The following is a 25,767-nucleotide window of genomic DNA, read 5'->3' as shown; positions in this document are numbered from 1 at the left end:
ATTGTCCCTAGTGGGTGTAGGATAGTGTTAATGTGCGGGGATCGCTGGGCGGCACGGACTTGGAGGGCCGAAAAGGCCTGTTTCCGGCTGTATATATATGATATGATATGATATGATGATAACATGCCATTAGTTTTCTTCGCTGCCTGCTGTACCTGCATTACTTTCAGTGACTGATGTACAAGCACACCCAAGTCTCGTTGAACCTCCCCTTTTCCTAATCTAAAACCATTCAGATAATAATCTGCCTTCTTGTTCTTGCCACCAAAGTGGATAACCTCACATTTATCCACATTATACTGCATCTGCCATGCTTCTGCCCACTCACCCAACCTATCCAAGTCACCCTGCAGCCTCATAGCATCCTCCTCGCAGCTCACACTGCCTCCCAGCTTTGTGTCATCCACAAACGTGGAGATGTTATTTTTAATTCCTTCGCCTAAATCGTTAATATATATTGTAAATAACTGGGGTCCCAGCACCGAGCCTTGCGGCACCCCACTAGTCACTGCCTGCCATTCTGAAAAGGACCAATTAATTGATACTCTTTGCTCCCTGTCTGCCAACCAGTTCTCTATCCATGTCAATACCCTACCCCCAATAAATACCATGTGCTCTAATTTTACACACTAATCTCCTGTGTGGGACCTTGTCAAAGGCTTTTTTGAAAGTCCAGATACACCACATCCACTGGCTCTCCCTTATCCATTCTACTTGTTACACCCTCAAAAAATTTCAGAAGATTAGTCAAGCATGATTTCCCCTTCATAAATCCATGCCGACTTTGTCCGATCCTGTCACTGCTTTCCAAATGCGCTGCTATTACATCTTTAATATTCGACTCCAGCATCTTCCCCACTACTGATGCCAGGCTAGTTTGCCTTTGCAAACTAACTTCCCTTTGACAATAGACAATAGACAATAGGTGCAGGAGTAGGCCATTCGGCCCTTCGAGCCAGCACCATTCAATGTGATCATGACTGATCATTCTCAATCAGTACCCCGTTCCTGCCTTCTCCCCATACCCCCTGACTCCGCTATCCTTAAGAGCTCTATCTAACTCTCTCTTGAATGCATTCAGAGAACTGGCCTCCACTGCCTTCTGAGGCAGAGAATTCCACAGATTTACAACTCTCTGACTGAAAAGGTCTTTCCTCATCTCTGTTCTAAATGGCCTACCCCTTATTCTTAAACTGTGGCCTTTGGTCTTCAAATATTTTGGGTGATTGGTCCTGACTGACAGCAATGAAATAAAATGAGTAAAACAGAGCTACTTTGTGTAATACACAAACGAGTTTTCTTTGATGGTTATCTAGTATTACGGTTAACAGTTTATTGCACTTTTGATTAATATATACATCTATCTTATCTGAATGTTGTTGCATTAATGGGCCTGTAAAGCTGCAGCAAGTAAGAATTTAGTTTAGAGATACAGCGTGGAAACAGGCCCTTCGGCCCACCGGGTCCGCGCCGACCAGTGATCCCTACTGTCTAGGGACAATTTTTACATTTACACAGCCAATTAACCTGTATGCCTTTGGAGTGTGGGAGGAAACCGAAGATCTCAGAGAAAACCCACGCAGATCACGCGGAGAACGTACAAACTCCGTACAGACAGCACCCGTAGTTGGGATTGAACCCGGGTCTCCGGCGCTGCATTCGCTGTAAAGCAAGAACTCTACCGCTGTGCCACCGTCCCACCCAACAATTTAATTGTTCTCTTGTCAACATATATAACGGATAAAAGCTCTTGATTCTTAATACAAGCCAGTGAATATAATATCTACAAAATCGCACATGGTTTAAGGGTGGAATTACCAACAGATTCAGAAAACGTCATTAGAACTAACTGGCAAAAGAGACTACAGAGTTATTGACAACATTAGCTGGAGGCAGGACTCTAGACTTTACAATCACGGAGACACTATAATAAAAGGATAGTCTAATGTTTTTCTTCAGTTCCCAGTAGTCAGTGTGAAATTTGTATTTAACTGTTCTCTTGGGAGAAGGTAGGAATTGCAATAGATGTGCTACGTACATGGATAAAAGCTTTCTGCCCATTTGCACAAAAGGGAACAGTCAAGATGATTAAACGGCATGGAATTGTTTTGTTGAGTGTAGAGATACGGCCTGGAACAGGCCCTTCAGCCCACCGAGTCCATACAGACCATCGATCACCCGTTCACACTAGTTCTATGTTATCTAGGGGTGCCAACTAACTCACTACAAAATACGGGACAAGGTGACCTCACCCAGCCAGCGGCCATGTGCTCCCGCTCCACCAATGGTGGCCGCCCAGGCCGGGAGGCGGGTTGCTACGCAACTTCCGTTAGGCGGCGCCCGGGCCTCCGGGCCTACATTGTCTGTACCTACAGTGCCTGGATCTACAGTGTCCGGGCCTACACTGTCCGGACCTACAGCTTCCGGACCTACACTGTCCGGACCTACAGCTTCCGGGCCTTCACTGTCCGGACCTACAGCTTCCGGACCTACACTGTCCGGACCTACAGCTTCCGGGCCTACACTGTCCGGGCCTGCACTGTCTGGACCTACACTGTCCAGGCCAACACTGTCCGGACCTACAGCGTCCGGGCCTACAGCGGCCCCCGGGCCTAATACGGGACAAGGGCGGTTCCGTATGGGACAAACCGATTTAGCCCAAAATACGGGATGTCCCGGCTAATATGGGACAGTTGGCAACCCTAGGCATGCTGCCCACATACAGCTTAATCAGTAAATTGGATACAGAGTGATGCAGTTTGCTGATAATATTTGTGTTTTTGTTTAAGATTCCAGCATCTGCAGTTCCTTGTGCTTTCACAAACATCCAGCTTCACTTCTGCTATTTATCCTTCTGCCTCGGGCATAGGTTCAGCAACACTATCCTCCTGACCTTGCTGGAAGAGAATTGAATGCCTCGTCTTGTTTTCCTCTGTGCCGCATCGCAGGAACGTGCCTTGTTCAAGCTGTTGAAATAGCCAGGTCCAAGCATATTACACCATGAGGCTTTACAAGTGAGAACAAGGGGTCTCGACCCAAAACGTCGAGACCCGTTGCTTCTCTCCGGAGACGCTGCCTGTCCCGCTGAGTTACTCCAGCATTTTGTGCCTATCTTAAGCTTTATACTTTATACTTTAGAGATACAGTGTGGATGCAGGCCATTCGACCCACTGAGTCCACGTCGATCAGCGGTCACCCTGTACACTAGCACTATCCCACACACAAGGGACGATTTACAATTTACAAAAGGCATTTAACCTACAAACCTGCTCAACGTTGGCATTATGTAGGGGACCTGAGCACCCGGAGAACACCCTGCATTCACAGGGGGAACGTGCACACTCCGTACAGACAGCACCCATGGCCAGAATTGAACCAGGGTCTCTGGCCGTGCAAGGTAGAGAATTTGTGGAATTTTCTGCCACAGAAGGCAGTGGAGGCCAATTCACTGGATGAATTTAAAAGAGGGTTAGATAGAGCTCTAGGGGCTAGTGGAATCAAGGGATATGGGGAGAAGGCAGGCATGGGTTACTGATTGTGGATGATCAGCCATGATCACAATGAATGGCGGTGCTGGCTCGAAGGGCCAAATGTCCTCTTCCTGCACCTGCTTTCTATGTTTCTTTGTTTCTAGCTCCACCACTGTCCCGCCTTACCGGGCTTATGGCTGATGTATGTCGCTCAGTAAGCTTTTATATCTTTGGCCTTCATACATGTTGCACAAGAACCCACATTAGGTTAGAATATGTTTCATTAGTCATGTCTGAGTCACATATAACAACATTTAAAAGACATTTGGACAGGTACATGGATAGGAGCGGTTTAGAAGGTTGTAAGCCAAATGCAGGCAGGTGGGACTAACGTAGAAGGGGCACTTTGGTCAGCATGGGCAAGTTGGGCTGAATGGCCTGTTCCCTTGCTGTATGAATATGATGATTTCTAGTTAAGGCCTCTATGAAAGATAATTTCCCCTAGCCTTGGACTATCGGGCTTTGCTGGCTTTCCCTTGCACCAAACGTTATTCCCTTATCATGTATCTGTACACTGTAAATGGCTCGTTTGTAATCATGTGTTGTCTTTCTGATGACTGGATAGCGCGCAACAAAAGCTTTACACTGTACATGTGACAATAAACTAAACTGTATCACAAAATGCTGGAGTAACTCAGCAGGTCAGGCAGCATCTTGGAGAGAAGGAATGGGTGACGTTTTGGGTCGAGACCCTTCTTCAACTGTTGTTCAACTGAACTGTTGTTGAACTGTTCAACTGAAACTGTTAACTGTAGTGATGAGAGAGTGGGATAGCAGAGAACTAATGCAAGTCTGAAGAAGGGTCTCGACCTGAAACGTCGCCCATTCCTTCTCTCCTGAGATGCTGCCTGACCCGCTGAATTACTCCAGCATTTTGTGAAATAAATGCAAATTGGTGATCAGTGGTCAGTGTAGATTTGGTGGGCCGAAGGGCCTGTTATGTTTCCATGCTGTAACTCTAAAATTAAGAACGGAAAAAAAAACTAATATCACAAACAAACAAACCAGGTTAATGCAGGGATTTCATTTCGAGAGAGTGATATTTCCTTGACCTTTGTCAGGGTGGGCGGGAAATGCTACTGTATAATTCCAGCCTATTTTGGGGATTAAACCGGCTGGAAGCTCACAGTACACTGAGATCATCTCGTTTATTAAAGCCTGTCAGAGTGAGCAGGAAATTGCAACCATCTACCGATCTCCCACACTGTTGCGAATGAGGAGTCAAGATAGGGTTGCCAACTGCCCCGTATTAGCCTGGACATCCCGTATTTTGGGCTAAATTGGTTTGGCCCCTTGTTAGGCCCGGATGGCGCTGTAGGCCCGGACACTGTAGGCTCGAACACTAGGCCCGGACACTGTAGGCCCGGACACTGTAGGCCCGGACACTGTAGGCCCGGACACTGTAGGCCCGGACACTGTAGGCCCGGACACTGTAGGCCCGGACACTGTAGGCCCGGGGGCCGCTCTAGGGCCAGACAGTGTAGGCCCGGAGGCCCGTGCGCCGCCTAACGGAGGTTGTGTAGCAACCCGCCTCCCGGCCCGGGCGGCCGCCGTTGGTGGAGAGGGAGCACGTGGCCACTGGTTGGGTGAGGTCACGTGGGGCGCGGGGCGGTGACGTTACCTTTTGTCCCTTATTTGAGAGTGAGAAAGTTGGCACCCCTAAGTCAAGACCACACATCATCTTCAGGGGAAAGTGGATTAGAAATCCAGGCATAATTCTGACTCCACTGTAAAGTTATTTTTCAAATTTTAATTTATTAAATTTTCTGCTTGTTCTGTTATCTATGTTTACAGCCCTGTTATGCTACTGCAAGTAAGAATTGTATTGTTCCATTTCAGCACATATGACAATTGAACAATCTTCATAAGTTATAGGAGCGAATAAGGCCATTCGGCCCATCGTCTACTCTGCCATTCAATGATGGCTGATATTTCTTTCCCTTTCAACCCCATTCTCCTGCCTTCTCCCCATAACCCCTGACACCCATACTAATCAAGAATCTGCCAACCTCCGCCTAAAAAATATCCATTGACTTGGCCTCCACAGCCTTCTGTGGCAAAGTATTCCACAGATTCACCACCCTCTGACTAAAGAAATTCTTGATACTTGACACTCTCTTGTCTCTCTTGATTCCAAAACCGGTTGATAACTCTTGAAGATAGGCACAAAATACTGGAATAACTCAGCGGGTCAGGCAGAAATCTTTGGAGAAAAGAAATAGGTGACAATAGACAATAGACAATAGGTGCAGGAGTAGGCCATTCGGCCCTTCAAGCCAGCACCACCATTCAATGTGATCATGGCTGATCATTCTCAATCAGTACCCCATTCCTGCCTTCTCCCCATACCCCCTGACTCCGCTATCCTTAAGAGCTCTATCTAGCTCTCTCTTGAATGCATTCAGAGAATTGGCCTCTACTGCCTTCTGAGGCAGAGAATTCCACAGATTCACAACTCTCTGGATGAAAAAGTTTTTCCTCATCTCCATTCTAAATGGCCTACCCCTTATTCCTAAACTGTGGCCCCTTGTTCTGGACTCCCCCAACATTGGGAACATGTTTCCTGCCTCTAGCATGTCCAATCCCTTAATAATCCTATACGTTTCAATAAGATCCCCTCTCATCCTTCTAAATTCCAGTGTATACAAGCCCAGTCGCTGCAGTCTTTCAACATATGATAGTCCCGCCATTTCGGGAATTAACCTAGTAAACCTACGCTGCACTCCCTCAATAGCAAGAATATCCTTCCTCAAATTTGGAGACCAAAACTGCACACAGTACTCCAGGTGCACACAATATTCCAATATGCAAAGATAATATAGAATAAGCAAAATAACAACAAATTAATAACCACAATAGTAGTGGGGAAAAAATGCAGTCTTTGAATAGACAGGACAGGCTTGATTGGCTGACCAGTCTGCTTTTTATTCTATGTGTAAAGCCTCCAGATTTTATAGGTAGGAACTATCATAAAAAATCTACACTGTAATACCCTTCTACAATATGTAATAAACTGACACCTTTTTATGATGGTGCATGACATACTGTTTGTTTAACACAATTAAGCAGAATTTAATTATGAAAACCCCCACTGTGGATAATCATGTTCTATGCAATCAGCACACCACAGTAAATATCAAAAATCATGCATTGTCGTAGATAAGCAATCTTTTTTAGTTTAATTTAGTTTAGTTTAGAGATACAGCGCGGAAACAGGCCGCTCGGCCCACCGAGGCCCCATCGACCGGCGATCCTCGCACATTAACACTATCCTACATTAAGGTCAATTTTACATTTATTCTAAGCCGATTAACCTACAAACCTGTACGTCTTTGGGGTGGGGGGGGGGGGAGGGGAAACCAAACTTCTCGGAGAAAACCCACGCAGGTCATAGGGAGAACGTACAAACTCAATCCCACGCAGGTCACGGGGAGAAGGTACAAACAGCTCCAGAGACCCAAGTTCGATCCTGTCTACAGGTCCTTGTCAAGCATCCATAGTCAGGATCAAACTTGTCTCTCTGGAGCTGTAAGCGCTGTAAGGCAGCAACTCTACCGCTGCGCCACCTCTTTTGGGTTATTAATGAATTCTATTTAGATTTGGACGCACTAATGTTCACATGTCATAAACAACCAAAGTCTAGAATATTGGTGATAATTCATGAATTACTAATTCCATTAGCTACCAAATACCATTACTCATTTTGACAGCTATGTGCTTGTTTTTAATAAATGAACTCATGTCTCCGTTAAAATAATGAAGAGGAATACCATGCAAACCGATAAAATATTTGGACATTAACGCCATTAACAATAATTCATTAGCTCAACTACACAATAGATCTGAAGTCATTTATTCATGTAATTTTGTTTCACGGATGACTTACTCTGTTTGCATGTGATCAATCTTACAATTCACATTCAACGTATCATACTTAAAAGTGGTTAGGAAAAAAACTGCAGATGCTGGTTAAAATCGAAGGTAGACACAAAATGCTGGAGTAACCCAACGGGTCAGGCAGCATCTCTGGAGAGAAGGAATGGGTGACTGAGGAAGGCTGAAGAAGGGTGTCGACCGGAAACGTCATCCATTCCCTCTCTCCAGAGATGCTGCCTGACCCGTTGGGTTACTCCAGCGTTTTGTGTCTACCATGCTTAAAAGTGGTCCAATGTTTTGGGCCAGTCACAGAAATCTGAAGGAAATTATCCCACTGGCTGTGTCTCAGTGATCTCCATGCAGTTGCAGCAATTGTTTCATGCATCTTGGGTAGGCCCATTACTTAGAGATATATGTTTTTTCCTCATTGTGATGTTTAGCTCAGAGGGAGATTAGAAATTCAGCCTGGAAACACGCCTCACCGACCACCGAGCGCCCGTTCACACTAGTTCTGTGTTATCCCACTTTCTCATCCACTCCCTGCACACTAGGGGGAATGTGCAGAAGCCAATTAACCTAAAATAAAACTCCCTTTGGATGTGGGAGGAAACCGGAGCATCCGGAGAAAAGGCAAGCAGTCGCAGGGAGGAGTTGCAAACTTCCACTCAGACAGCACCCGAGGTCAGGGTGGAATTTGGGTCTCTGGCGCTGTGAGGTAGCAGCTCTACCAGCTGTGCCATCCAATGCAAGGTTGAAATCTTATAAAACAAAAATGAAACGTAGCATTCATATCCAAAAAATCTACCCAACAATACTGTGATCTTTTGAATTTCTAATTCTTGGGATGGCTTCCAAAAATATAACTAAAACAAGCCTTTGTTCGTGTTCATAAGTGATAGGAGCAGAAATAGGCCATTCGGCCCATCAAGTCTATTCAGCCATTCAATCATGGCTGATCTATCTCTCCCTCCTAACCCCTTTCTCCTGCCTTCTCCCCATCACCCCTGACACCCGTACTAATCAAGCAGAGCAGTAGAGCTGCTGCCTTACAGTGCTTGCAGCCCAGAGACCTGGGTTTGATCCCGACTACTGTCTGCATGGAGTTTGTACGGTCTCCCCGTGACCTGCGTGGGTTTTCTCCGAGATCTTCGGTTTCCTCCCACACTCCAAAGACATACAGGTCTGTAGGTTAATTGGCTTGGTGTAAATGTAAATTGCCCCTCATGTGTGTAGGATAGTGTTAGTGTGCGGGGATCGCTGGTCAGTGCGGACTCAGTGGGCCGAAGGGCCTGTTTCCGCTCTATATTTCTCAACTCTCAGAAGGCAGTGGAGGCCAATTCACTGAATGCATTCAAGAGAGAGCTAGATAGAGCTCTTAAGGATAGCGGAGTCAGGGGGTATGGGGAGAAGGCAGGAGCGGGGTACTGATTGAGAATGATCAGCCATGATCACATTGAATGGCGGTGCTGGCTCGAAGGGCCGAGTGGCCTACTCCTGCACCTATTGTCTATTGTCTATTGTCTAACTAAATCCATCTCCAACTTAAAATCTATCTGTGTAAAGCAGCGTCTGCAGTTCCTTATTTCTACTGTAAATCAAGCCTTTAACTTTTCCCCTCACTGGCAGCGGAAAAATCTGTTTAATAACAATTCCACCATTGGAAAAAATAGAATTAATTTCTTTGACGAATTTAATTGACGGCCATTTAAAAGTTCCATTAAACACATTGAGTCCTCTAATTTTTCAGAAGATGGTTGATGTTCCTCCACCACCATCTGTTCCCATCGGGCATGCCCTGTTTCCCTGGCAGCCGCAATTCTGATGTGGAAGGTATATTTGGAAGATGTTGTATCTGGTGGAATAGATAGTGGGCAAATGGAAGGGAAGTGGAGTTCTTGGGTACTCATGAAACTTTCGTTGAAGCTGCACGTAAAAAGATGGCACGCCAATTTAAAGCACGTGGTTCAGTTTAGTTTAGTTTAGAGATACAGCGCGGGAACAGACCCTTCGACCCACCGAGTCTGCGCCGATCAGCGATCCCCGCACGCTAGCACTATCCTACACCCACTAGGGACAATGTACACTTGTACCAAGCCAATTAACCTACATACCTGCACGTCTTTGGAGTGTGGGAGGAAACCCAAGATCTCGGAGAAAACCCACCCAGGTCACTGGGGCAACGTACAAACTCCGTGCAGACAGCGCCCGTGGTCGGGATCGAACCCGGGTCTCCTGTGCTTCAAGTGCTGCACCTGCAACTTCTGGATTCTCTCCCCATTTGGAAAATAGTCTACGCCTTTATTCCTACCACAAAAATGCATGACTCCACACTTTGCTGCACTATATTCCATCTGCCACTTCTCTGCCCACTCTCCAAACCAAGTCCTTCTGCAGAGTCCCTGCGCTCTCTGCACTACCTGCCCCTCCACCTATTTTCGTATCATCTGCAAATTTGACCACAAAGCCTTCGTGAAGAGTAGCGGCCCCAGCACCGAGCCCTGCGGAACTCCGCTAGTCACTGGCAGCCAAGCAGAAAAAGCCCCCTTTACTGCCACTCTTTGCCTTCTGCCATCCAGCCAACCTGCTGTCCATGCCGGTATCTGCCCTTTGATGCCGTGGGCTCTCATCTTCCCAAGCAGCCTCACGTGTGGCACCTTATCAGAAGCTTTCTGAAAATCTAGGTAGACAACATCTACTGACTCTCCTTTGTCTGTCCTGCTATTTACTTCTTCAAAGAATCCCAGCGGATTCGTCAGGCGAGGCCTCCCCTTCACAAAGCCATGCTGACTTAAGCCTATTTTATCGTGAACTTCTAAGTACTCAGTAACCTCATCCTTTATAATGGATTCTAACATCTTATCAACCACCGAAGTCAGACTAACCGGCCTATAGTTCCCACTGTTCTGCTTTGCTCCCTTCTTGTGCAGCAGGGTAATATTGGCAATCATCTGGGACCACTCCTGACTCCAGTGATTCCTGAAATATCACCATCAACGCCTCCACAATCTCTAAAAGATATAGAACAAATGAATGAAAGAAATGCAAAAATTAACAGTGACCAAAGAAAGGCTAACATTGAGTTCTCTTCCTCAGGAGGCAGTGGAGGCCAATTCTCTGGATGCTTTCAAAAGAGAGCTAGATAGAGCTGTTAAGGATAGCGGAGTCAGGGGGTATGGGGAGAAGGCAAGAACGGGGTACTGATTGTGAATGATCAGCCATGATCACATTGAATGGCAGTGCTGGCTCGAAGGGCCGAATGGCCGAACGGTCAACTCCTGCAACTATAGTCTAACTAACCGTGGGAAGATAGTGTTGAGCATCGAGCACTCAAAAACAAAGATAATTCTCCTAGCAGCAGCCAATATATCAAAGTAGTGTGTGTTGTGTGATTGTATGATGTGCCTTTGATGTGCAGTTTTGGTCTCCTAATTTGAGGAAGGACATCCTTGCTATTGAGGCAGTGCAGCGTGGGTTCACCAGGTTAATCCCCGGGATGGCGGGACTGTCATATGAGAAAAGATTGGAAAGACTGGGCTAGTATTCACTGGAGTTTAGAAGGATGAGAAGAGATCTTACAGAGACGTATAAAATTATTAAAAGGACTGGACAAACTAGATGCAGGAAAAATGTTCCCAATGTTGGGAGAGTCCAGAACCAGGGGCCACACAGTCTAAGAATAAAGGGGAGGCCACTTAAAACTGAGGTGAGAAGAAACTTTTTCACCCAGAGAGTTGTGAACTTGTGGAATTCTCTGCCACAGAAGGCAGTGGAGGCCAATTCATTGGATGAATTTAAGAGAGAGTTAGATAGAGCACTAGGGGCTAGTGGAATCAAGGGGTATGGGGAGAAGGCATGCACGGGTTACTGATTGTGGATGATCAGCCATGATCACAATGAATGGCGGTGCAGGCTCGAAGGGCCGAATGGCCTCCACCTGCACCTATTTTCTTTGTTTCTATGTTTTTAAGCACTCAAAAACAAAGTTAATTCTCCCAGCAGTAGCCGATATATCAAAGTAGTGTGTGTTGTGTGATTGTATATTTCCTACCGTTCTACTGGTGTCGTTGCCATCTGTCCTCTGTTTTAGCTCCAACGACCGAAAAACCAGATTATTCCCCAAAGCTGTATTCAGTCTGGGCATCTTGTACCCTCAAACAAAATAGAAACAGTAAGTTAGAATAAGCAAACCGGTCAGACTACCCACCAACCGCAAACCATTTTAAACTATTTCACAGAACAGTATTTTATTGAGGAAATTAGATTTCAGCTCACAAATACAGGCCCTTTTTTGGTCCACTGAATTCGGGCCAGAGATACCAAAGGAACAAGATAGACCACTCGACCCTAAAAACCGTAGCATGTCACGGCGCCATTTTAGTAGTCAGAAACTTGCAGAAACATTTTAAAAGGAAAATAACAAAAATCTGCAAATTGATAACTGAGATATATTCTTCATTTTAATGGTATCATCACACACACTGTTCCCCCAAAACACTGATTACACTGCGAGAGGCAGAGCGAACGGCGGGTTTTGCTTACTAAAATGGCGGGCGTTATGCTCCTTTGCGTACTACACTTCAGTACAGGCGATTTCAACGGAGTGGTCCATCTTGTTACTCTAGTATCTTTGGTTCGGGCTGACCAATCCACTCGTCCACAACCACCCCATCCCCGGGCACTTTCCCCTGCAACCGCACGAGATGCAACACCTGTCCCTTTACCTCCCCCCTCAACTCCATCCAAGGACCCAAACAGTCTTTCCAGGTGAGACAGAGGTTCACCTGCACCTCCTCCAACCTCATCTATTGCATCCGCTGCTCCAGATGTCAACTTATTTACATCGGCGAAACCAAACGCAGGCTCGGCGATCGCTTCGCTCAACACCTGCGCTCGGTCCGCGTTGGCCAATCTGATCTCCCGGTGGCTGAGCACTTCAACCCCCCCTCCCATTCCCAGTCTGACCTTTCTGTCATGGGCCTCCTCCAGTGCCATAGTGAGACCCACCGGAAATTGGAGGAACAGCACCTCATATTTCGCCTGGGCAGCTTGCAGCCCAGTGGTATGAACATCGACTTCTTCAACTTTAGATAGTTCCTCTGTCCCTCTCTTCCCCTCCCCCTTCCCAGATCTCCCTCTATCTTCCTGTCTCCACCTATATCCTTCCTTTGTCCCACCCCCTGACATCAATCTGAAGAAGTGTCTCGACCCGAAACGTCACCCATTCCTTCTCTCCCGAGATGCTGCCTGACCTGCTGAGTTACTCCAGCATTTTGTGAATAAATACCTTCGATTTGTACCAGCATCTGCAGTTATTTTCTTATACTACCTGTAAGCTAGTTCTATGTTTCTCCAGTTTTGCATCCTACACACCTGGCGCAATTTACAGAAGCCAATTAACCTACAAATCTGTAAGAAGTGAACTGCAGATGCTGGTTTACACCGAGGATAGACACAAAATGTTCGAGTAACTCAGCGGTGCCAGACGACAACTCTGAAGAAAATGAATAGGTGACTTTTCGGGTCGAGACCCTTCATCTGCACGTCTCCGTACAACTCTGCACGTCTTTGAAATGTGGGAACTGGAGGACTCGGAGAAAATCCATGCAGTCACAGCTAGAAAGTACAAACTCCGCACGGGCAGCACCCATGGTCGGGATGGAACCCGGGTCTCTGGCGCTGCGAGGCAGCAACTCTACCGCTGTGCCACTGTGTATCCTTTAATATGCATTCTTCTCCCATCAGGCAAGAGGTACAGAAGTGTGAAAACGCACACCTCCAGATTCAGGGGCAGTTTCTTCCCAGCTGTAACCAGGCAACTGAATCGTCCCACCACAACCAGAGAGCAGTGCTGAACTACTATCTACCTCTTTGATGACCCTCGGACTATCCTCTTTGATGACCCTCGGACTATCCTTGATGCTGGCTTTACCTTGCACTAAACATTATTCCCTTTTCGTTTATCTACACACTGTAATTGACTCAATTGTAATCATGTATTGTCTCTCCACTGACTGGATAGCACGCAATGAAAGCTTTTCGCTGTACCTCGGCACGTGTGACAATAAACCAAACTGAACTGAATTGTAATTTTGAACACGTTTAAAACCGCAGTAGTGTAATTTTAAACCACCATCTTGCATGTCCTCGTATTAAATCCTTTGAGTATTCAGACAATATACCTCAAGATACCTCATTATGTTTGGCTACGCTGGGGACAGTTTAGAATCCCAACGCTCCCACATTAACTAATTACATGGGTTCAACTGCTCCCTTTGGGGAACAATGTAAGTCTACATACAATAAACGCATTGATCGAGTCAAACATCAGCAGCAAATGTGCTGGAGGAGCTCAGCGTCTCAGGCAACATCCAGGGAGGAAATAGACAGACTGCATTTTCAGGTCATAAGTGATTAGAAGCAGAATTAGGCCATTCGCCCAATCAAGTCTACACCGCCATTCAATCAGCTATATCTCCCTCCTAACCACATTCTCCTGCCTTCTCCCCATAGCCTCTAACACCTGTACGAATCAAAAATCTATACTGAGTCTGAAGAAGGGTCTCGACCCGAAACGTCACCCGTTCCTTCTCTCCAGAGACGCTGCCTGACCCGCTGAGTTACTCCAGCTTTTTGGGTCTACCTTCGATTTCAACCAACATCTGCAGTTTTTTTTCCTAAGAATCTATCATAGGTAGACACAAAATGCTGGAGTAACTCAACGGGTCAGGCAGCATCTCGGGAGAGAAGGAATGGGTGACGTTTCGGGTTGAGACCCTTCTTCAGACTGACCCTTCTTCAGAATCTATCCATCTCTGCCTTAAAAATATCCACTGCCTTGGCCTCCGCAGCCTTCTGTGGCAAAGAATCCCACAGATTCACCACCCTCTGACTAAAGAAATTCCTCCTCATTTTCTTCCGAAAGGAACATCCTTTAATTCTGAGGCTGTGACCTCTGGTCCTAGACTCTCCCACCAGTGGAAACATCCTCTCCACGTCCACTGTATTCAGGCATTTCACTATTCGGTAAGAATTAATGAGGTTCCTCCCTTATCCTTCTAAACTGCAGCGAGTACAGGCCCAGTGCTGTCAAATGCTCATCGTGAGTTAACTCACTCATTCCTGGGATCATTCTTGTAAAACCTCCTCTGGACCCTCTCCAGAGCCAGCACATCCTTCCTTAGATACGGTGCCCAAAACTGCTCACAATGTTCCACGTGTGGCCTTACCAGCGCCCGTTTTTGCATTCTAGCCCTCTTGAAATAAACGCTAGCATTGCGATTGCCTTCCTTACTGCTGATTCGACTTGCAGATGAACCTTTTGGGAATCCTGCATCAGGACTCATAAGTCCCTTTGTACATCCGATTCTTGGTGTCTAAACATGCCATCATAATCAATCTGAAGAAGGAAACGCCACCTAACCATGTTCTCCAGAGATGCTGCCTGACCCGCTGAGTTACTCCAGCACTCTGTGAAACGTCACCTATCCATGTTCTCCAGAGATGCTGCCTGTCCCGCTGAGTTACTCCAGCACTCTGTGAAATGTCACCTATCCATGTTCTCCACAGATGCTGCCTGACCCGCTGAGTTACTCCGGCACTTTGTGTATTTTTTAATGTTCATCCAGAAGCGCGTAAAAGATAATTATGGTGCAATATAAATGCAAATCTGCACAGCTGTTAATCTACTAGTTGTGTTTGGTCAACGCAGATGATGTTTCTGGATATTGGAATTCCATTAATCTATTCATCTTTTTTAATTAGTGACTTGCTTAAATAGAAGATTAGTCTCGAGCCTCGACGTAGTGGAGATCTTCCTCGGTGACAGGAGAACAATGCAAGTGCAGGCTGCAGTTGTCAACTGTTACATTAATCTAGCTTGACACTTCAGGAAGGGAAGGATTGCCTTTCAGGTTTAATCAAAGACCTTGGCCGCTTTGTTCAGTCAGATGTGAAAGAGGCGGCACGGTGGCGCAGCGGTAGAGTTGCTGCCTTACAGCGAATGCAGCGCCGGAGACTCAGGTTCGATCCTGACTACGGGCGCCGTCTGTACGGAGTTTGTACGTTCTCCCCGTGACCTGCGTGGGTTTTCTCCGAGATCTTCGGTTTCCTCCCACACTCTAAAGACGTACAGGTATGTAGGTTAATTGACTGGGCAAATGTAAAAATTGTCCCTAGTGGATGTAGGATAGTGTTAATGTGCGGGGATCGCTGGGCGGCGCGGACTCGGTGGGCCGAAGTGCCTGTTTCCGCGCTGTATCTCTAAATCTAAAAAAAAATAAAAATCTAAAATCTCACGCCACGATCCGAAGAAGCTCGCTCAACACCATCAGAACCCCCTCAAGCTGCATCTCGCCTATTGTGTGCGGAGATATGTTGCGCACACAGCGGGTCCCGGCATAAGACAGAGAATGACAAAGCTGACATATTCAACTGCAGCAGAGGGTTTCTCAAACTGCAACTGCCGCACCGTTGCGAAAATGAGAAGCGTCTCATTGAAAGTACAGGGGACTCACAGAGTCATACAGCGTGGAAACGGTCGTGACAGGGCGGCACGGTGGCGTGGCGGTAGAACTACTGCCTCACAGCGCCAGAGACACGGGTCCCCCTAATTTGAGGAAGGACGTCCTTGCTATCGAGGCAGTGCAGCGTAGGTTCACCAGGTTAATCCCCGGGATGGCGGGACTGTCGTATGAGGAACGATTGGAAAGGCTGGGCTTGTATTCACTGGAATTTAGAAGGATGAGAGGGGATCTTACAGAGACGTATAAAATTATTAAAAGGACTGGACAACCTAGATGCAGGAAAAATGTTCCCGATGTTGGGGGAGTCCAGAACCAGGGGCCACACAGTCTAAATAAAGGGGAGGCCATTTAAAACCGAGATGAGAAAAAAATATTTTCACCCAGAGAGTTGTGAATTTGTGGAATTCTCTGCCACAGAGGGCAGTGGAGGCCAATTCACTGGATGAATTTTAAAGAGAGTTAGATAGAGCTCTAGGGGCTAGCGGAATCAAGGGATATGGGGAGAAGGCAGATTGTGGATGATCACAATGAATTGCGGTGCTGGCTCGAATGGCCAAATGGCCTCATCCTGCACCTATTTTCTATGTTTCTATGTTTCGTTCCTGACTATGGGTTCTGCCTGTACGGAGTTTGTACGTTCTCCCCACGACCTGCGTTGGTTTTCTCCGGGTGCTCTGGTTTCCTCCCACACTACAAAGATGTACAGGTGTCAAGCTTAACTGGCTTCAGCATAATAGCATACCCACATTGATTTCACTGTCCTCCATGTCCTTTTCCTTGGTGAATACCTATGCAAAGTATTTGTTCAACATCTTGCCTCCATTCTCTGTCAAGCATAAATTCCCTCCTTCATCGCAGGAGGCAGGTACGATAGTGGTGTCTTGGAGCTGTTGCTGCACCAGCATCTCATTTTCACCCTACAAACAGCTAACAACGGCCGTTTTCCTTTATCATCGCTACTTCTTTGCATATCTTTCAGTCACTGTCCTTCATCTCTCCACATCACTGTCTATATCTCTCGTTTCCCTTATCCCTATCTGAATAAGGGTGTCGACCCCAAACGTGACCATCCCTTCTCTCCAGAGATGCTGCCTGTCCCACTGAGTTACTCCGGCGTTTTGTGTCTATCTCCGATCGTCGTCCCGACAACGGAAGGCTCAAGGCCCCCCGACCATTGGAGGACAAAGAAGGGAAGAGATTGAACTTTGTTTTCGCCTTCCATCACAGTGAGGAATGTGGAGGAGTCACTGTGGTGGATGTTCATGTTAAAATGTATTTTGTGTGTCCTGTTGCTTTTTATTGGTATGACTGTACGGCAAATGAAATTCCTCGTATGTTGGAAAACATACTTGGCTAATAAAGTATGACTATGATTATTTCACAAAATGCTGGAGTAACTCAGCAGATCAGGCAGTATCTCAGGAGAGAAGGAATGGGTGACGTTTCGAGTCGAGACCCTTCTTCAGTCTGAAGAAGGGTCTCGACCCGAAACGTCATCCATTCTTTCTCTCCTGAGATGCTGCCTGACCCGCTGAGTTACTCCAGCATTTTGTGAAATAAAGACTAAGATTTGTACCAGCATCTGCAGTTATTTTCTTACAAGATTATGATTATGATTATTATCTTCGGCTTTTACATCGGTATGGGTTGGCTGGGACATGGAGGGATATGGACCGTATGCAGGCAGATGAGATGAGTTACACTTGCCATTGTGTTTGGCACAGACAATAGACAATAGACAATAGACAATAGACAATAGGTGCAGGAGGAGGCCATTCGGCCCTTCGAACAAGCACCACCATTCAATGTGATCATGGCTGATCATTCTCAATCAGTACCCCGTTCCTGCCTTCTCCCCATACCCCCTGACTCCACTATCCTTAACAGCTCTATCTAGCTCTCTCTTGAATGCATTCAGAGAATTGGCCTCCACTGCCTTCTGAGGCAGAGAATTCCACTTGAACTTGAAGGTTACAGAATACTCATGGTCATAGAGTGTTACAGCATGGAAACAGGCCCTTCGGCCCAACTCGCCCACTTCGGCCAACATGCCCCAGCTACACTAGTCCCACCTACCCGCAGTTGGTCCATATCCCTCCAAACCTGTCCTATCCATGTACCTGTCCAACTGTTTCATAAACATTGGGATAGTCCCAGCCTCAACTACCTCCTCTGGCAGCTCGTTCCATACACCCACCACCCTTTGTGTGAAAAAGTTACCCCTCAGGTTCCAATGAAATCTTTTCCCCTTCATGTTAAAACTATGTCCTCTGGTCCTTGATTCCCTTACTCTGGGCAAGAGACTCTGTGCATCTACTCGATCTATTCCTCCCATGATTTTATACACCTCTATACGATCACAGGAATAGAGTCCCAGCCTACTCAACCTCTTCCTATAGCTCACACCCTCTAGTCCTGACAACATCCTCGTAACTCTCTGTACCTTTTCCAGCTTGACAACATCTGTCCTATAACATACATCCGTAAAACTTACCCCATTGGCTGGCCAAGTGGACCTTTCCCAGAGAAGACGACATCTGCGGAAGAATAAATGGACTCCCGCTGATAAACGATGCTGGCGAAAGCAATTTGTCCTCTGTCTCGTTCTGTGAGCAGATCCTTACAGTTCTGTTGGCCTGGTCTGTCCTTGTGAATAATTGAGAGCTCTGAAGACACCTGCTGATTTGTAAAGGCGTTATTGTTGGGAGAGTGGTTGCACAAACATCTAGGTGGCGCAACGGTAGAGTTGCTGCCTTACAGCGCTTGCAGCGCCGGAGACCCGGGTTCCATCCCGACTACGGGTGCTGTCTCTACGCACTTTGTACCTTCTCCCCGTGACCTACGAGGGGTTTTCTCCAAGATCTTCGTTTTCCTCCCACACTCCAAAGACGTGCAGGTTTGTAGGTTAATTGGCTTGGTAAAAATGTAAATTGTCCCTAGTGTGCGGGGATCGCTGGTCGGCACGGACCCGGTGGGCCGAAGGGCCTGTTTCCGCGCTATATCTTTAAACTAAAAAACACCTCTGCGAAAAGTGGGGTGGGGATAGTTTAGGTCAGTTTAATGTATTGGCATGTGTACCGAGGTGCAATGAAAAGCTTTTCATCATATCATATCATATATATACAGCCGGAAACAGGCCTTTTCGGCCCACCAAGTCCGCACCGCCCAGCGATCCCCGTACATTAACACTTTCCTACACCCACTAGGGACAATTTTTACATTTACCCAGCCAATTAACCTACATACCTGTACGTCTTTGGAGTGTGGGAGGAAACCGAAGATCTCGGAGAAAACCCACGCAGGTCACGGGGAGAACGTACAAACTCCTTACAGTGCAGCACCCGTAGTCAGGATCGAACCTGAGTCTCCGGCGCTGCATTCGCTGTAAAGCAGCAACTCTACCGCTGCGCTACCGTGCCGCCCTCAATTTTGATTGCGTGCTATCCAGTCATATCGAAACGTATAAGATTATTAAGGGGTTGGACATATTAGGGGCAGGAAACATGTTCCCAATGTTGGGGGAGTCCAGAACAAGGGGCCACAGTTAAAGAATAAGGGGTAGGCCACTTAGAACTGAGATGAGGAAAAGCTTTTTCAGTCAGAGAGTTGTGAATCTGTGGAATTCTCTGCCTCAGAAGGCAGTGGAGGCCAATTCTCTGAATACATTCAAGAGAGAGCTAGATAGAGCTCTTAAGGATAGCGGAGTCAGAGGGTATGGGGAGAAGGCAGGAACGGGGTACTGATTGAGAATGATCAGCCATGATCACATTGAATGGCGGTGCGTACAGGCTCGAAGGGCCGAATGGCCTCCTCCTGCACCTATTGTCTATTGTCTATTGTCAGTCAGCGGAAAGACTGTACATGATTACAATCAAGCCGTCCACAGTATACAGACACAGAATAAAGAGAATAACGTTTAGTGCAAGACAAAGTCCGATTGAAGATAGTCTGAGGGTCTTCAATGAGTTGGTGATAGGATGGTTTAGTTGATGGTCTTCTGGAAGCAGGTGGGTAGCTCAGAATGGAGTAGCAGGAGATTAAAGATGTCCACGAATACTGCCGCTGGCTGGTGCGTGCAGCTACTAAGGACACCGGCAGGGACTCCGTCTGGGCCCATAGCTTGTCGTGGGTTTACCTTAAGGAAGGCTGATCTAACCTCTGCCAAAGTCACCCTGGGGAGAGGCACACTGGCGTCTGAAGGCCCAGGGCCTTCTGCTCGAAACGAGCATAGAAAGCACACTTTGGAGTGTGGGAGGAAACCGGAGCGCCCGGAGAAAACCCACGCGGCCACTGGGAGAAAGTACAAACTCCGTACTGACGCAGCACCCGTAGTCAGGATCGAACCCTGGTCTCCGGCGCTGTGAGGCAGCAACTCTACCGCTGTGCCACCGTGCCACCCAAACTGGGAGACTGTTTGAAGGCTAAGATACTGCAGCACGATTTCTTAGGTCTGCATTCCAGATAACAGATGGAAAGCGTTTTAAAATTTTGGAAAGAAAACTGCAGATGCTGGTTTAAATCAAAGGTAGGTACAAAATGGGCGGAGACCCGAAACGTCACCCATTCCTTTTCTCCAGAGATGCTGCCAGACCCGCTGAGTTACTCCAACATTTTGTGTCTACCTTCCTTTAAAATATTGGAAGTTGTTTTTGAACTGCTTAAGGAGGATCCTTTAGTTTAGTTTACTTTAGAGATACAGAGTGGAAACCCGCCCTTCGGCCCACCAGGTCCGTGCCGACCAGCGATCCCCGCACATTAACACTATCCTACACCCACGAGGGATAATTTTGACATTTACCAAGCCAATTAACCTACAAACCTGCACATCTTTGGAGTGTGGGAGGAAACCGAAGATCTCAGGGCAAACCTACGCAAGTCACGGGGAGAACGTGCAAACTCCGTACAGACAGCGCCCGTAGTCGGGATGGAACCCGGGTCTCCGGCGCTGCATTTGCTGTAAGGCAGCAACTCTACCGCTGCGCCACCGTGACCGCCTTGTGGCCTAACACTGTCATGGTGGAATTCATTGCCATTCAATGGATATTAAGGCGGAGAATGACAGATTCGTGATCAGTCGGGGGTGGTGGGGAGAAGGCAGGAGAATGGGGTTGAGAGGGAAAGATAGATCAGCCACGATGGAAAGGCGGAGTAGATTTGATGGGCCGAATGGCCTAATTCTGCTCCGAGAACTTATGAGTTTATGAACAACTTCCGAGTGTCAGTGGGGACATTGAAACACAAATGAGAACAATGCTCAGAAAGTTGAATTCTGCCCAAAAGCACTGTGATTAAATCAACAGATGTTGTGTCATGTTTTGGTTGTGCAGTTCCAAAAAAACTGTATAATATGCTTGTCAGATTTCTGTGTTTCCAAAGGAAATTTCTCTGGCCCGCCTTTCCAAAGGCCTTTGTGGCCAGAGTAGAATGTTCAGCTTGACACTGATTAGAGCCCAATTGTCCACAACAAGCTCATTAGTAATACTCTGCTGCATAGCAGGAGGGAATTTGGTCCATCAAGTCGATGCTAGCCCTCAGTGTAATCTCATCAATGCTCCACATTTATTTGGTTTGGTTCAGTTTAGAGATACAGCGCAGAAACAGGCCCTTCGGCCCACCGAGTCCATGCCGACCAGCGATCCCCGCACACCAACACTACCCTACACCCAAACTAGGGACAATTTGTACTATACCAAGCCAATTAACCTACAAACCTGCACGTCTTTGGAGTGTGGGAGGAAACCGAAGATCTCGGGGCAAACCAACGCAGGTCACGGGGAGAACGTACAAACTCCGTTCTGACAGCGCCCGTAGTCAGGATCGAACCCGGGTCTCTGGCGCCGCAAGCGCTGTAAGGCAGCAACTCTACCGCCGCGCCACCGTGCCGCCCAGAATCTTTGTAATCTATTCTGTCAGAGGTTACGGGGAGAAGGCAGGCAGGAGAATGGGGTTAGGAGGGAGAGGTAGATGAGTAGGGTTGCCAAGTTTCTCACTCCCAAATAAGGGACAAAAGGTGATGTCACCGCCCTGCGTCCCACGTGACCTCACCCAGCCAGTGGCCACGTGCTCTCACTCCACCAATGGAGGCCGCCCAGGCCGGGAGGCGAGTTGCTACGTTAGGCAGCGCCCGGTCCTCCGGGCCTACAGTGTTCGGGCCTACAGCGGCCCCCGGGCCTACAGTGTCCGGGCCTACAGTATCCGGGCCTACAGTGTCCGGGCCTACAGTGTCCGGGCCTACAGTGTCCGGGCCTACAGTGTCCGGGCCTACAGCGGCACCCGGGCCTAATACAGGACAAGAGCGGCCCCGTACGGGACAAAACAATCTAGCTCAATATACGGGATGTTGGCAATCCTATTGATCAGCCATGATTGAATGGCGGAGTAGACTTGACGGGCTGAATGGCCTAATTCTGCTCCCATCACTTATGATCTTATAGATCATAAAATTGGCACTTGGTTTAAAAGAAAACTCCATCCTTACTTCAAAGTCAGATGCTGAGCCTTGCTGGTTCTCCGTGGCCTAGTGGGATTCCTCCTCACAGACTGGCACGGCTTCACGCCCTGTAATGCAAACAGGTCTGCTGTGAAAAGGAAAAGCAAAAGCAATCGTACTGCTGAAACCTCTGAGCAGCTGGAGGCCAGAGCTCTCCAGCGGGGCGGCACGGTGGCGCAGCGGTAGAGTTGCCGCCTTACAGCGAATGCAGCGCCGGAGACCCGGGTTCCATCCCGACTACGGGTGCTGTCTGTACGGGGTTTGTACGTTCTCCCCGTGACCTGCGTGGGTTTTCTCCGAGATCTTCGGTTTCCTCCCACACTCCAAAAACATATAGGGTTTGTAGGTTAATTGGCTTGGTAAAAATGTAAAATTGTCCTTAGTGGGTATAAGGTCATGTTAGTGTGTGGGGATCGCTGGTCGGCGCGGACCCGGTGGGCCGAAAGGGCCAGTTTCCACGCTGTATCTCTAAACTAAACTAAACTAAACAGTATACTTAAGTGAAAATCAGCGTTAAGTTTTGCGGGCACATGGAGAGGGAGGGGGTTTGCTTTCGTAATAGCCAGCAGCATGTAGGTACTTTAGTTTAGTTTAGTTTAGTTTAGAGATACAGCGTGGAAACAGGCCCTTCAGCCTGTTGCGATGAAAGTCAGTGCAACACAGCTCAATTTCCTACAAGTGGCATTCAGATAAAATTGAATTATTCTTATAATTTTACCAGACAAATAAACCTAGATAAATGATTATCCCATTGTGTAATCTAATGGTATTTCCTCTTTCTTCTATTGCAATCCTGCTACTTTAGATTAGATTAGTTTAGTTTAGTTTAGTTTAGAGATACAGTGTGGAAACAGGCCCTTTGGCCCACCGACCAGCAATCCCCGCACACTGACACTGTCCTACACACAATTTCCGTTTATATCTCGCACACTAACACCACCCTACACACACTAGGGACAACTTACAATTTACAGAAGCCAATTAACCTACAAACCTGTATGCCTTTGGAGTGTGGGAGGAAACCGGAACATCCGGAGAAAACCCACGCAGTCACAGGGAGAACGTACAAACTCCGTACAGACAGCACCCGCAGTCAGGATGGGACCCGGGTCTCTGGCGCTGTGAGGCAGCAACTCTACTGCTGCGCCACCGTGCTGCCCATGGCAGTTCTGTTCCTGCACAGTGCCGTGATCATTAGGAAACAGGACCGGTTTTGTTACATAACGCCATGTCGACATACAGTTGTTCAGACTAATTACTTTCTATCCCACATCGGCTCTGAAAAGATTCCAGGGCACAGCCCGCAGCAGGCATTAGGTAGTGACCTTGGGATGAAAATGCAGAATTTATCATTGCCTAGTCCTTGTAAAGAAAAAAGGTGCAGGTGCTGGAAACATCAACTAAACACGGGACTGTTCCCTGGTGCTAATCAGATCAGGCAGCATCTGCCGAAGAGAAAAACAGTTTACGTTTCAGGTCTTTCATCAATTCCCACTCGACAGGCAATCCCAGAGTCACTGCATTTCAACATTTCCTGTTTCAATTTGGGAGACAAGCCCTTCAGCCCAACTTGTTCATGCTGCCAACTTACCCCATCCATTTGCTCGTGTGTAGGAAAACAACTGCAGATGCTGGTTAAAATCGAAGGTAGATACAAAATGCTGGAGTAACTCAGCGGGTCAGGCAGCATCTCGGGAGAGAAGGAATGGGTGACGTTTGAGACCCGAAACATCACCCATTCCTTCTCTCCAGAGATGCTGCCTGACTTATAGGGAGATTTTGGGCACACTCAGATTTTATTCCATGGAGCGCAGGAGACGAAGGGCTGATCTTATAGAAGAATATAAAATCATGAGGGGCACAGATAGGGTGAAAGACTTGGTGCTTTCACCCTATCTATGCCCCTCAAGAACTAGAGGACATACGTTTAAGGTGAGAGGGGAAAGATTTAATAGGATCCCAAGGGGCAACCTTTTGACACAGAGGGTGGTGGGTGTATGGAACGAGCTATCAGAGGAGGTAGTTAAAGCAGGCACTATAAAGTCACCCATTCCTTCTCTCCAGGGATGCTGCATGTCTCGCTGAGTTACTCCAGCATTTTGTGCCTATCTTCTGTATTTATTTCCCTGACTGATGAAGGCTAGTACCCAATGCCACCTTCACCATCCTTTCAATGCCAATTCTGCCCGGTTCCTGCCCGGTCCTGGAGACTGTGAAGGCTAATGTGCTTGATGACTTATTCTCTTTTTGACTATTTCTCAATCTGCATCAATGTATTGCAATTCACAATCACAATCATACTTTATTAGCCAAGTATGTTTGCAACATACGAGGAATTTCATTTGTCGTAGAGTCATAACAATAGAAAGCAACAGGACACACAAAATACATTTGGACATGAACATCCACCACAGTGACTCCTCCACATTCCTCACTGTGATGGAAGGCGAAAAGAAGTTCAATCTCTCCCTTCTTTGTCCTCCAGCGGTCGGGGGCCTCGAAACGTCCGTTGACGGGACGATCTTGACTCCCGTAGCCGGCGGCGGGCCTTCCTCATCGGGGCGATCAAGCTCCTGCATCGGGAGTGGGGGGGGATTTCAGCTCCCCGTGCCGGGCGATCTACCCCGGGTTGGGGTTTGTCGAACAATGTGCAGCTTGGAGCCCCCGACTTCGGACTCAACCCGAGACTGCGAGCTCCTTGATGTTGAAGTCCGCAGGCCGCGTTGGAACGTAGATCCAGGCGAGGAATCGCACGCTCAGATGGTAAGTCCACGGCCCCGCGGTGGGGCTCAAAGTCAGTCTCGAGCAAGGCCGCCAGCTCCACGATGTTAGGCCGCAGAGCGACCGGAGATACGACCCACAAAACAATCGCATCTCCGGCAAGGTAAGAGATTGAAAAAAAGGTTTCCCCCGACCCCCTCCACATAAAACAAACCAGAGAACATTAACACACACTTTTAAAACTCACCAAAAATAACAAAAATAGTTTGAAAAGGACAGACAGACTGACGGCGAGGCAGCCATCATGTGGCACCCCCTCGACTGTTTCTTTAACCTGCTTGTCAAACACTCACGGCACATTAGGTTCAGGGAAACAATCTGGAGCTCAGAGAGTGGCATCTCATTTGTAGAATAAAATTGGATTGATCTTTCACTCTCCATGGTCACTCTTTAAACCCGACTGACTGTTCATTAAATCCTTGACATTGAACACATAGAAGTTCACCTCACTCTTCACCAGCTGACAGGACTAATGTACTCTCAAACACCAATGTATCTCTGTGTTAATTCCTCCTGAAATCTGAGGTTAATAGCTTGTCTTTCCCGGCCTGTGATAGTCAGGGCAACA

At 47.4% G+C, this 25,767-nt stretch overlaps 1 protein-coding gene across 1 annotated transcript in view; it reads right to left on the bottom strand.

The window, feature by feature from the left end:
• The window catches only part of LOC144597081 (uncharacterized), a 104,102-nt gene that overhangs the window by 5,444 nt on the left and 72,891 nt on the right, over positions 1–25,767 (bottom strand). The window contains exons 7-9 of the mRNA XM_078405997.1: positions 22,407–22,486; positions 18,423–18,604; positions 11,455–11,555 (exon numbers count right to left, since the gene is read on the bottom strand). Coding sequence (XP_078262123.1) covers positions 11,455–11,555; positions 18,423–18,604; positions 22,407–22,486 — 363 coding nt within the window. The remainder of the gene's footprint in view (positions 1–11,454; positions 11,556–18,422; positions 18,605–22,406; positions 22,487–25,767) is intronic.

Source organism: Rhinoraja longicauda, chromosome 9, assembly GCF_053455715.1.
Source record: "Rhinoraja longicauda isolate Sanriku21f chromosome 9, sRhiLon1.1, whole genome shotgun sequence".
NCBI lineage: Eukaryota > Metazoa > Chordata > Chondrichthyes > Rajiformes > Arhynchobatidae > Rhinoraja > Rhinoraja longicauda.
The sequence above is the reverse complement of the archived record's forward strand: the minus strand, read 5'-3'. Positions and strand labels throughout refer to the sequence as shown.